Source organism: Prionailurus bengalensis, chromosome E2 (genome assembly GCF_016509475.1).
Source record: "Prionailurus bengalensis isolate Pbe53 chromosome E2, Fcat_Pben_1.1_paternal_pri, whole genome shotgun sequence".
NCBI classification, from domain to species: domain Eukaryota; kingdom Metazoa; phylum Chordata; class Mammalia; order Carnivora; family Felidae; genus Prionailurus; species Prionailurus bengalensis.
In genome coordinates, this window is record NC_057352.1 from 55,794,347 (window position 1) to 55,806,519 (window position 12,173).

At 47.0% G+C, this 12,173-nt stretch overlaps 1 protein-coding gene across 1 annotated transcript in view; it reads left to right on the plus strand.

Annotated features, from left to right (window-relative positions):
- PLCG2 (phospholipase C gamma 2) overlaps positions 1 to 12,173 on the plus strand; it is a 160,752-nt gene that overhangs the window by 129,034 nt on the left and 19,545 nt on the right. The window contains exons 30-31 of the mRNA XM_043599754.1: positions 99 to 266; positions 5,818 to 5,906. Coding sequence (XP_043455689.1) covers positions 99 to 266; positions 5,818 to 5,906 — 257 coding nt within the window. The remainder of the gene's footprint in view (positions 1 to 98; positions 267 to 5,817; positions 5,907 to 12,173) is intronic.

Here is a 12,173-nt window from a genome sequence, read left to right on the forward strand (position 1 = left end):
ATACGTGTTTACAGGGTGCTAAGGAGATTCAGAGAGTCAGTTTTACCAGGAGGGGGCAGGGTGAATGGGGCCTCAGCTGAGCCTTGATCTCCTTCCAGATGACAATGGCCTGAGCCCTGTTTGGGCTCCGACACAGGAGAAGGTGACCTTTGAAATTTATGACCCAAACCTCGCGTTTCTGCGCTTTGTGGTCTACGAGGAAGACATGTTCAGTGATCCTAACTTCCTCGCTCATGCCACTTACCCCATCAAAGGAATCAAATCAGGTAAGGCGTTTAAAAAAAATTTTTTTTTAATGTTTGAGAGAGAGCGAGCGAGAGCCCGGGAGGGGCAGAGAGAGAAAGGGAGACACAGCATCTGAAGCAGGCTCCAGGCTCTGAGCTGTGAACACAGAGCCCGACGCGGGGCTCGAACCTGAGCTGTGAACACAGAGCCCGACGCGGGGCTCAAACCCATGAACCGTGAGATCATGTCCTGAGCCGAAGTCAGATGCTCAACCGACTGAGCCACCCAGGCGCCCTGAAGATGTTTTAGTTGAGATGGTCGGTTTGGGCTAGCATCGTTTTTGGTCTGTGCTGCTGGCTTTAGGAAGAACCAAAAAGCACGCCTCCTGGTTTGTATTAAATTGTTGCAAAACTGATTGGGTGGCTCGGACCGCTGACCATGCGGCTGTTACCATGGGGACAGCCTCCATTTGGCACAGAGACCAGGGAAGGTGGGGAGGCTGGGCCCCTTCACGGTCAGGCCTTTGTGCAAAGTTGGATTATTAGGGAATTGCCGATCTGGTAGTGTAGTTTGATTTCATTCTGAAAGGCTAGGGGCTTAGGGTGAGGGCAGCTCCGGCCCTCCCCCAGGCTCGCACTGCACTCTGGGGGGAAGAAAAAGGCCCTGAGCAGCTGTGAGCTCCGATCTCAGCTCTGCCTCTTCCTGAGGCCTAGAGAGTCCCCAGGAGACAGACTTCTTCCACTGCTGCCACTTTCTTCTATGCTGAGCCAAACTCCTTCGTGCTGCTTGAAGGGTCTTATTGGGTCTGCCTGTGACCACGCCAAGCTGGGACATGTGACCAGCTCTTAAGACCTAGGAAATGGAGTCCCATTACCCCCCCACCCCCAAAGCAGCAATATAGCCGCCCCTCCCCAACCTGGGGAGGGGGTTCAGAGCTTCATGCTGCTCTGTAAAGGTGGCTATTCTTGTAGACAGTTTCTCTCCTCTCCTGCTGGACTTGATATGTAATGTTTGACAAAGAGTCCCTCGTTCCATGTGGAATTCCCTTTTCCCCCTTCCTCAGTATTTCTGAGGCATGAGACAGAAGACCCTAGATCCTTCTGGAGTCCTCATGAGGTCACGGTTCCCCAAGGATCCCAAGGTTTCAAGGTTTCCAAACTTGAAACATAGCAGATATTCCCTCAGTTTCTACCTTTCTTAGCATCATAAATCGGATCATTTCCGGCATGGCGCCCCTGCCCAGCTGGGCATATGGTTGGAAAATGCAGGTTCCTGGGCCCATCCCGGGGTGCTCCGACTCCCCTGGGGTGGGGCCCCGAAGTTGCACATTCAAGCAGCTCCTCAGGTGGCACTTGGAAAGGACTGAGCATGGCTGCCTATCTTATCACCCAGGAAACAAATTCCTAAGCAAAGGAGTAGATCAAATCCCAACTTAGAGGAAACTATGAAGACGTGGTTTCTAAGTCCCTAGCATCTGATATTCGACAGCCCCTCTTGCTTAGCGAGCCCACACTGTAAACTACTTTAAACCCGGCAGTCAAGGTGCAATTTTGTAACGTGCCCTTTTACGTAAGGGTTAGGATGGACTTTTTTTTACAGTAACCGTTTGCTTGTTCCTAACCCACCTCCCCCTGGACCCATCCTGCACAGACAGGGGTGTGATGTCATGGAGAGAGGTCAGAGTTAGTGAACCTTCCCTTCCCAGCCAGGAAATAGTATCAATTAATCTAGAAAATTCTATGACTTAGCCTGGAGGTTTAAAATTTTTTTTTTAATGTTTGTTTATTTTTGAGACAGAGACAGAGCATGAACGGGGGAGGGGCAGAGAGAGAGGGAGACACAGAATCTGAAACAGGCTCCAGGCTCTGAGCTGTCAGCACAGAGCCCGACGCAGGGCTCAAACTCACGGACCGTGAGATCATGACCTGAGCCGAAGTCAGATGCTTAACCCACTGAGCCACCCAGGCGCCCCAGCCTGGAGGTTTAAAACACAAAGAGCAGTATGTCAGGGATGATGAAAGAAGGGAGCCTTCCCCTGCTCCCGTGTGGCATGCAGTGACCTCTGGCACATTCATGTCCCAGGGAGGCATGAAGTGAACAATCCCTTTGTGCATAAGGCACTGGGGGCCTTCTGAACTCAGAAATAGACTCTGCCCGTTGTCATTAGGGATGCACTTAAGCTTTTGAGCCAGATGGAGCACAGGAAGGAAGGAAAACAGCATTTATTGTGTTTTGTGCCTTAAACTCTCTAATCCTTGGTTTAGAGGTTTTATCCTCTCTGCTTCTTAAGCATGAGCACTTTAGGGCCCGGAGCTGTTCACTGACTTGCTCAAGGTCACACACCTGTAGGACCAGAACTGGGATGCAGACCCAGGAGTGACTTCCTTCCTCCTCTGCAGGCCTCCCCTACTCCTAATAAGCCAAAATTCTGAGCCTGCCTCAGATCATGTCTCTGGTTTCCTGTGTGTCTATGGCGACAGCCCAAGCTGACAAGGACAAACAGAACCACACTGTTTCTTGGTGAAACTGGGCAACACCTTTCCACCCTAACCCCAAGATGCATGAAGGCTGCTCAGGAAATGAGACCTGGGCATTGAAAGGAGGAGGGGGGGGGGGGCATGGGCGTAGGGCACGCCCTCTCCCAATCTGGAGGCACATGTACTCTAAGCAGAATGGCACCACCCACTCATTGGAGTGCAGGGGCAACCCGATAGCCTTCCCCATACCAGGAAGCGGTCAGCAGTCCAGGACGTTCTAACAGTCGATCAACACCCAGACAGATTTCTTCTACATTGTCCACAGATCAGCTCTATTTCAGGCCCCACCCCAGCCCTCCAGTTAGAGTCTGCATTTAATAAGATTCCCATAACATTAAAGCTGGAGGGGCTCTAGGCTGGACTATAGGAATTCTGTGGGTAGCCAGGAAAAAAACCAACAAACAAAGACCAGCAAACCAACAACAACAACAAAAGAATCACATCACCTAGGAGGAGAGACTAGGTCAGACAAGGACAACTTGTCTATTCACGGAAACTTCACTATTCACGGAAAGCAACGTCCCCAAAATCCTGCAAGGAAAAGTGTCACCTGAGAGTTTTATACTCAAACTGTCACTCAATTATAAAAAAGAATGGATGCGTTCAAATATGTGCCATTTGAGGATTATATGTCCCATGAGGTTTTTTTTGAAAATGAGAGGACAAATTAAGCCAACAAAAACCCTGATAGAGGGACGGGTGGTGGCTCATTTGGCGTCTTCCTGCAGAGGAGGAAGTCAGGTGCCTGACTCTTGGTTTCGCCTCAGGTCATGATCTCATGGTTTGTGAGTTCGAGCCCCACGTCAGGCTCCACCCTGACAGAGCTGAACCTGCTTGGGATTCTTTCTCTCTCCTCTGCTCCCTCTCCCTCTCAAAATAAATAAATAAGCTTAAAAAAATTGAAAAAACTGATAGGGAAGTTCAGTCAAAAGGAGGGGAGCACTGGACATTTAAAATTTACACACAGTGAAACGCACAAATGTTAAATCCTAAGAACACTGTAAACCAGTATCGAGCTCCAGTCCATGAGACACATGCAGACGCATTCAGGGGAAGTATACCGTTGTATATATATTTCCAAGTAAGATGATACCTGTGCGCCTGATGGAGGGATGGCTAAGTGTGATAAAACAAAAAGAGTAAAAGGTTAACGGGAGGATGTAGGTGATGGGTGTACAAGTGGCCCTTGTAAGAGGATTTTAGCTCTGCTGTAACCAAGTCTCCCTCTGTGCAAGAATTATGGTTACAAAATGCAACACAAATACAGTTGAACAGCATGGGGGTTGGGGATGTCATTCTGTCAAGCAGTCAAAAATCCACATATGACCTTTGACCCCCCAAACCTAACTCCTCATAGCCTATTGCTGACTGGAAGCCTTACTGATAACAAAGTCAACACATACTTTGTATTTTATACTGCATTCTTAAGGTAGACAAAAGACCCTGTTAAGAAAGTTACAAGAGGGGAGCATGGGTGGCTTAGTCGGTTAAGCGTCGGACTTTGGCTCAGGTCACAATCTCACTGCTTGTGAGTTCGAGCCCCGCATCGGGCTCTGTGCGGACAGCTCAGAGCCTAGAGCCTCTTCAGATTTTTTATCTTTCTCTCTCTCTCGGCCCCTCTCCCGCTCATACTCTGTCTCTCTCTCAAAAACAAACATTAAAAAAAATTTTTTAAAAAGTTATAAGAAAATACATTTACAGTACTGTACATCTTAAAAAAAACCTGCATATAAGTGGACCCTTGCAGCTCGAACCCACGTTGTTCAGGGGTCAGCTGTATTATTTAGACGCTTGTCCTGTAAAGATGATAAAATTAGGGGGACGAAGGAGAGGGAAGGTATAGGCTTGCATGACCTCATCAACAGTGGGAAGCGAGAGAGAGAGAGAGAGGAATCGTATGGTACCTTTAAACATCTCCAAGAGAAATAATAATAATCACACACGCCAAAAACCTGAATGGCGGAAGAGGAAGAAGAGGGAGTAGAGGGCGTGCCCCAATGTAGGCACTGCTTGTCCTGGAGAATCGGGGAGAGTGCAAATAAAAGCTTTCCAGGCAAACCAGGACCACATTGTGAACCTCCAAGGTAGTGTAAATGCAAACTGTAACATTCGGAACTGCTTAGGTTAGGGTATGATGAGTAGTGATTTTAAAGCAACTCAAGCCCATAGACTATGTCGGGAAGATACTGTTCAGAGTGGTGTCTTCCGGGGGCAGCTGGGTGGCTCAGTGGGTTAAGTGTCTGACTCGATCTCAGCTCAGGTCTTGATCTTAGGGTTGAGTTCAAGCCCCACGTTGGGCTCCACGTGGGGCATGAAACCTACTTAAAAAAGTGCGCCTTCTAGAATAAGGGGTTATGCGGGGGGTAGGAACGAGAGTTTAATTTTTAGTATGTATTTGTTCTTACTAAAACAAGCCAACAGATCAGCCTTTGAGATGTGTTGTCTTTTTTTTTTTTTGAGATGTGTTGTCTTAAACATTACCTAATGGGGGAAAACGTCAGCTCTACCTCAACCATCCCCTAAATAATAAGAAACATTTAAATGACTGTCCTAATTATAAATAGAGAAAGGCTTTCAGAGGATCAATACTGCTCTGGATCGCCAAGGGACAGATTTCCTCCTATTGGAAATCTTTAAAGATAAAACACTGCCCCCTCCCCCTCCTAGCAGCAGACATGAAGGGAGGGGTTGTGAAGGAAGCTTTACTCCTTTGAGAGTCTTTTGGCCTCAGGAATATTCAAGAACGTGAAGCATCGCTGCAGGCACTCTACATTCAGTGTGTGATGTTCTGGAGGTTTTGATTTCTCTTGAGTGATTCATTTCCATTTCTGCATGAATCTTTAACCCCCTTCTCTGTGCGGGCCTGTCCGTGAGGGCTGCGTGCCAGAGCCCATGTCCCTAACCATCAGGGTGGGACCTCTGGTTTCCATAAAGTCAGCCCCCAGCTTGGGACACTCCCCTGTCTGCTCCTGGGACACCCTAGCCCTGGCTACGCCCGAGAACGCCAAGGTCTGATATGAATGGCCTCCCTTTGCATCATCTTTCCGTTCCGCAGGATTCAGATCTGTTCCTCTGAAGAACGGGTACAGTGAAGATATCGAGCTGGCTTCCCTCCTGGTGTTCTGTGAGATGCAGCCAGTCCTGGTGAGTGAACACCCGGTGGGGTGGAAATGGCCTGTGCGTACGGCTGGCAGATGGACTTAAACCCGTTGGGCATTATCCTGCCACACCCATCACACAAGAATCCCGCAGCCACCCCAGGTGTTTCCTTCCAGCAGCCTTCCCTCTTGGAGAATGCAGTACGGTTCTTTGAGTAGGTCTTGTAGTTGGAAAGGGTGAAGCTCGTTGGAAGTTCCTTATAGTTATGTTTCAGCCAGTAGAGTCAGGCAAGACAATGTTCTTCTAGAGAAGCTCATCCTTTCTGGGGGCCTTTCCCCACCTGTTGGGTCCTTGGGAGTCCCTTCAGAAGGTCTGACAGCATCGGCCGAGGCCTTGTCGGTGGCCAGTGCTGGGGAGAGGAGTTCACAGTGATAGGCACTACTTTTGTCATTCTCTTTGCTGCTGGAGGAGCCTGCCCTCCTGGTCCTTTTGCCATGACCTTGAAGATCCTTAGCCTCTCCTTTGATGAACCAGTTTAGGGAGGCTTGGTGGGAAGGGCTTGGCCTCACCGGATGCAGCACCAGCGTGTGATAGTTTATGTCTCCCTCGATGGTTAGAGAATATCTGGATGGGTGATTTTGGAGCTTTAAAATCGTCTTGACAGCCTCTCCCATAGAATGAAAGCCACTTGGCATGTGTTTTTGCGAGAACCCACGATGTGGCCAACCCAATCTCACAAGATCTTTCCCTCTCCCTACCACAAAACCCAGCATGAACGGGTTGAGTGTGCGGTCACCCCACTCCTCTTCGGATAGCCTAGAACAACCCTGGTTCTGGACCCCAGCAGGCTGACGTGGGCTTGGTCATGGCCCCAGGATTTTCATCTTGATTTCTCATCCTGATTGTGCTCTGGGTACAGAAATCACAGCCTCTAATTTGTTGTTTTGGAAGTTGCTTATTAGGCAACTTCCAGAATAAAGCTGAGAACCATCCAATGGGGAAGGGAGGATGGCAGGGGTGGAGATGCCTTTTAACAGCTGTAGCCATAGTCCATGCAGTAAAAATTCATGAACGCGACTCAGAGGAGAGAACGTTAGGCTTTTCTGCATAGCTGTCTGCCTTAACATTCAGTTTCTGCAACCTTGATAGTTTTCCACTTCAGAGCGTTTTATAAACATGGAAATGGAACAGGATGCAAACATAAGGAAAGACAGACAGGAAGCACTAAAAGCAGGAAGCGGACACTTAACAGGCACAGTAGTTGGGGGCCAGAGAACCTCCCTGACAGCCAAAGACATCACTTGTGTTGGTGTAAAATCAGCTCACGATGACAGAATTGTGCCTGGAAAGGGTAAGGCGATGGATGGTGCAGAGTTTCCCATTTTCAAACAAAGTTTAAATGGCAGTGCTTCAGACTCTGTCAAAGTAAACATTGACACAACTGTCGTTTTCACTTGACCCTTCGGTTATGGATCAGAAAATCACCTTTCATGATTGTTATTGTGATTGCAAGGCTGGGTCCCGAAAGGGCACCTGAGTCGGTCGTCAGGTCCTTGTTGAGAATACCCAAGACTTAATTAAATGGCTCGTCTTTTAGAATGAATTACGCATTTGTCAATTTATCACCAATAAGACTGAGTTCTTTAAGTCCATTAAAAGACCTCAGCCAGAATACATGATTTTGTTTACCTAAACACACACAGAGCCGAGCCCAGGTTGTGGAAACTGTAGTTTTATAATCTGGGGGAAGAGGAGTAGATAATGTTGGCCTTTGGTCTGTTTGACTCCTTCACTTCCTAGGTCAATGCCGCCTTTATGTAAATGATACTACTACAAATCCATGCGTCCATGTGTATTTCTTTTTTAAAGCAGGTTTCTTAACTTTGGGGCCAGAGGTTTGTGGAGGAAATTGTCCTCTGCATTTAGAAAGTTCAGCAGCATCCCTGCCCCTTGTGTAACCACCCAACATGTCCCCGGGTTGGCAAAACTGTCCTTGTTGAGAACGGCTCTAAGCGGAATTCTAAACACTTTTCATACTATTACCTAATCTTTAACAGCATTTTTCCACTGAGTGGATGGACCATAGATTACCAAATTGGTCGTTTACATGGAGTCCACTTGCAAGTAAGGCTTTCATGAAATTCTTTATGTGCCTATACTTTTCCTCCTTTAATTCAGAGTTATTTTCTTAGGACTTATTGCCAGATACGGGGTCAGTTTATTGAAGCAAGATGGTAGAAATATAAAACCTGGAATAAATAAGCATGAAGACCCCTGGCTTAGTCAGGCTTACCTTCCCCAGCCCACAGAAGGATCTGGGATTCTGTTGCCTGGGGAACGGGAACCCATGTGCATAAAAGGCCATCTGCAGACATTTCATGGACAAACGACGCGATAAACTGGGTTTCAGATGATGGTAGGGCCACGTTGGTCTAGACCATGCTCCGCAAAGCTGCTGTAAACAACTTGGAAACATTGTAAATAATTTGGTAATACCAACAGCAGAGAAACTTAGTACATTTACAAGAAAATGCCCTCCTCTAGATTTACTTTCTCTATGGGGTGCTGTTAGGGATGTGGCGGGGAGCGAGGGCATCGTGTGGGGCACCGAGGGGAACGTTAACTTGCAGAGATCTGCTCTCTGAAGGAGTTTTGGCAGAGAAGTTGTCAGAGTATGTGCAAACCTCATTTTAGCTGCTGGTTTTTGAGCTTTTATTGAATTCCACATCTGTCACCTGGTTCTGAGGCGCTCACAGGTGCTATTTGGTGATGCGGAATCACACGGTGACGAGGAGTCTCTGGGGAGCTGAGCTGGGTTGTTTGGTAGACCTGGGCTTTCTCGTTGTTCAAGGTCAAACCTTGTTCTATTTATCACCGTATCCTCTGTCCTGCCAGGGAGAGACTCTGGTAAATAGCTTTGCAGAAGACTTCTCTGAGCCAGTGATTGATCCGGTGAGGGCTTGATGGAGTTTAAAGCTCCAGAAAATAGTCGGTGAGCACTTGAAGCTTCTTCTGAAGAAGCCATTTACACATCACAATTGCTTGATCAATCCTCAGTCCTTTGCCCTGTTAGCTATATATATGGTTTATAAGATGTGTTTTCAACACTATTTTATTACACTTGAAAAGTAGTAAAACAAAGGAAGGGAGGTTGGAAAAATTCCATTAAGCACAGATAGCATTTTGGCAGATTTGATATAGCCATCGTTGCATTCATGTAATACGCATGAACACGTGCCCTTTATCGACTTCACAGGAGCATTTTTCAATGTTGTTAGGATTTTCAAAGCCATTAATGCCTGTTTGATCAGGTATGGGTTTCTCATTCGCTTAGCCATTCTCCCACTGATGGACAATGAGGTGGTTTGCAGCTTTTTACGTTATAAATAATGAAGGTCTTCATATAACTTTTTTGATTACCAATTATTTCCTGGGGCTGGACATTTAATAATGGAATACTAGATCAGAAAGGGGAAAGAAAACACATTTTGGATGCATGTTGAATTGTTCTCTCAAAGTAGTTTCTTTTCAGTTGATGTATCCTATCCATTGTGCCACTAACTGAGAAGGGCTTCCACTCAAACGATTTAAACTCGTGAGATTCCGAATAGGACAGGAGAAAGTATGAAAGCTTGAGTATTGCTCCTAGTCGCCATCGGTGGGCAGGCTGGCAGGACCTGGGGTCTCTGATTACTGATCCTGGGGTGGATGGGGCTGGGTAGGGGTGCAGGTGTTGGGCTGGAACGACCAGGAGGCTATGGTTCCCAGCGAGGGCTCGGCAGGAAGAGAGGTGTGAATCTCTATGCGGAAGCGCTCAGCACACACGCGAGAGACCCCGGACCGGGAGCTGCACCCTGCAGCTAAGCCAGTCACGGTGTCTGAGGATGGGCAAGATTTCCTTACACTTGGGAAGGCCCTCCTTGGGCCTCAACAGCTAACGTGTGCCAGTCTGACCCCAAAGAGCAGAGACTTCTGTGCCTATCAGGAAGGCCCAACAGCTGGATGCGATTTGAACGACAAAACCATGAGTGTGAAGTGAAAAAAACAAAGCCACTGCCCGGCAGTAAGAGGAAGACAGACCCAGGTGGACACATGGTACAGGTGGCTGGCAGTTCAAGTAGAGCCATCGGAAGTATCCAAAGAGGAGCCCAACATCCGAGTCCTAAGAGCGTTCGAGGATATCTAAATAGAGCGCTGAAAAAGACTTCCTGGAATTTGAAATTAAAACCTCATTTCCTGAATTTAGATACTCAGCATATAACAGAGATCTGCGTTAGTGACCGGAGATATAACAGGGAGGAAATGTCTCACCATCCAAGTGCGCCTGGGGGGCTCAGTCGGTTGAGCGTCCGACTCTTGATTTCAGCTCAGGTTATGATCCCAGGGTTGTGGGATCGAGCCCTGCCTCAGGCCCCATGCTGAGCTCCTCCATAAAATTCTCTCTCCCCCGCTCACACCACGGTCTCAAAAACAAAAAAACAATTTAAAGAAAAGTCTCGCAATCCAGAACAATGCCACCATGACAGCCTCAGAGAACGGATGCAAAACACCTACAGGCAAGCATGTCCCCACGAACAAAGCGGAACAGATGGGTAGGGAGCTATCAATGAAAGTGAACAGACGGAACTTTCTCTTCTTTGCTGCTTGAGAAGGTTTCCTTGATTCCCAAAGGGACAAATCGACAGCACACTGTGCTGGGTTCTAGCACAGGCACACCTTGTTTTATTGTGCTTTGCAGATACTGCATTTGTTTTTTGTTTTTTTTTTTTTTAACCAGTCGAAGGTTTGTGGCAACCCTGGGTCAGGCAAGGCTAGTGGCACCCTTTTTCCAAAAGGCATTTGCTCACTTCCTGTCTCTGCCACGTTTTGGTTCATATTTCAAACTTCTTTGATGGGGATCTTTGATGTTACCATTTTAGTTGTTTCGGAGCCGCCTGAACCACACGCTTAGAAGGACGGCAAGGTTGTGTGCGTCCTCGTTACTCCACCTGTCGGCCACCTTCTGTCTCTCTCCCTGAGACACAACACTGAAATCAAGCCAGCTGATGACCCTACAGTGGCCTCCACGTGATCCAGTGAAACGAAGAGTCTGTCAGCGCAGCAGACTTCATCGCTGTCTTCGGAAACTGCCCCAGCCACCACCACCCCCCTCGGCCAGCAGCTGCCGGCATCCGGGCAAGACCCTCCACCAGCCAGAAGACTATGAGTCACTGAAATCTCAGATAATTTAAAAATTTTGTTGCAAAAAAACCCCATTAAGGTACATACGCGTTATCACACCCTTAACAGACTACAAGCATAACTTTTATACGTACCGGGAAACCAAAAAACTAATGTGATTTCTTTAGTGCAATTTTTGCTTCATTGTGGTGGTCTGGAGCCACACCCATGATAACCGAGGTTTGCCTATAAAACGTGTGAATTCCAAGGAAGAATAAAAAGATTTGCCAACATACCAAGTTATCTACTAAGAAAATCAAATAAAGCTAACATCAGACTTGTCTTCGGCACTAAGAGGACTGAGGAACTCAGCAAACGGCCACCAGCATGTCAAGGCAACAGAAATGTATTTGTGGATATGCAAGGTCTTAGAAACCTCAGGAGAGCACCTGAATTGATGTTCTAGATAGATAGATGAAGAAAAGGAATTAATTCCACAACACAGTTACACTTTAGAGTGAAAGTCTCTTTAAGTACCAGGGTCCCTGAATCAAATAACACTATGAAAAATTTTGTGCCAGTCTGGAATTGAAAATAATAAACATATGAAAACCCTGGAGCTGAGAATTAAAATCAAGGTGTCCTGGGGAGTCTGGGTGGCTCAGTCAGTTGAGCATCCGACTTCGGCTCAGGTCATGATCTCACGGTTCGTGAGTTCGAGCCCCACAGCCTCTGTGCTGACAGCTTGGACCCTGCTTCGGATTCTGTGTCTCCTCTCTCTGCCCCTCTCCTGCTCACACACTCTCTCTCTCTCAGAAATAAGCAAACATTAAAACAAAACCAAAAAAAAAAAAGGTGTCCTGAAAAGTTTTGACTTTGATGCCTGGGGGTTCAGTAGGCACATAAAACATCTTGTAAGGGGGCGTTCAATTTTTTTTTACCTTGAAATATCAGAATTAAGTTTAATTAAGATCATTAGAAAAATGAAACAGAAACGTGACCAAGAGTAAAAATGTATAGTATTCAAAAGGGAAGGGTAGAACATATTTGATGCAGTGAATGGGCTCAATCCTCCTATTATAAAAAAAAAAATCTAACTGCTTGTCTACAGGAAATAAGCCTAAAAACAACAGGGTATTGCATGAGGAAAGA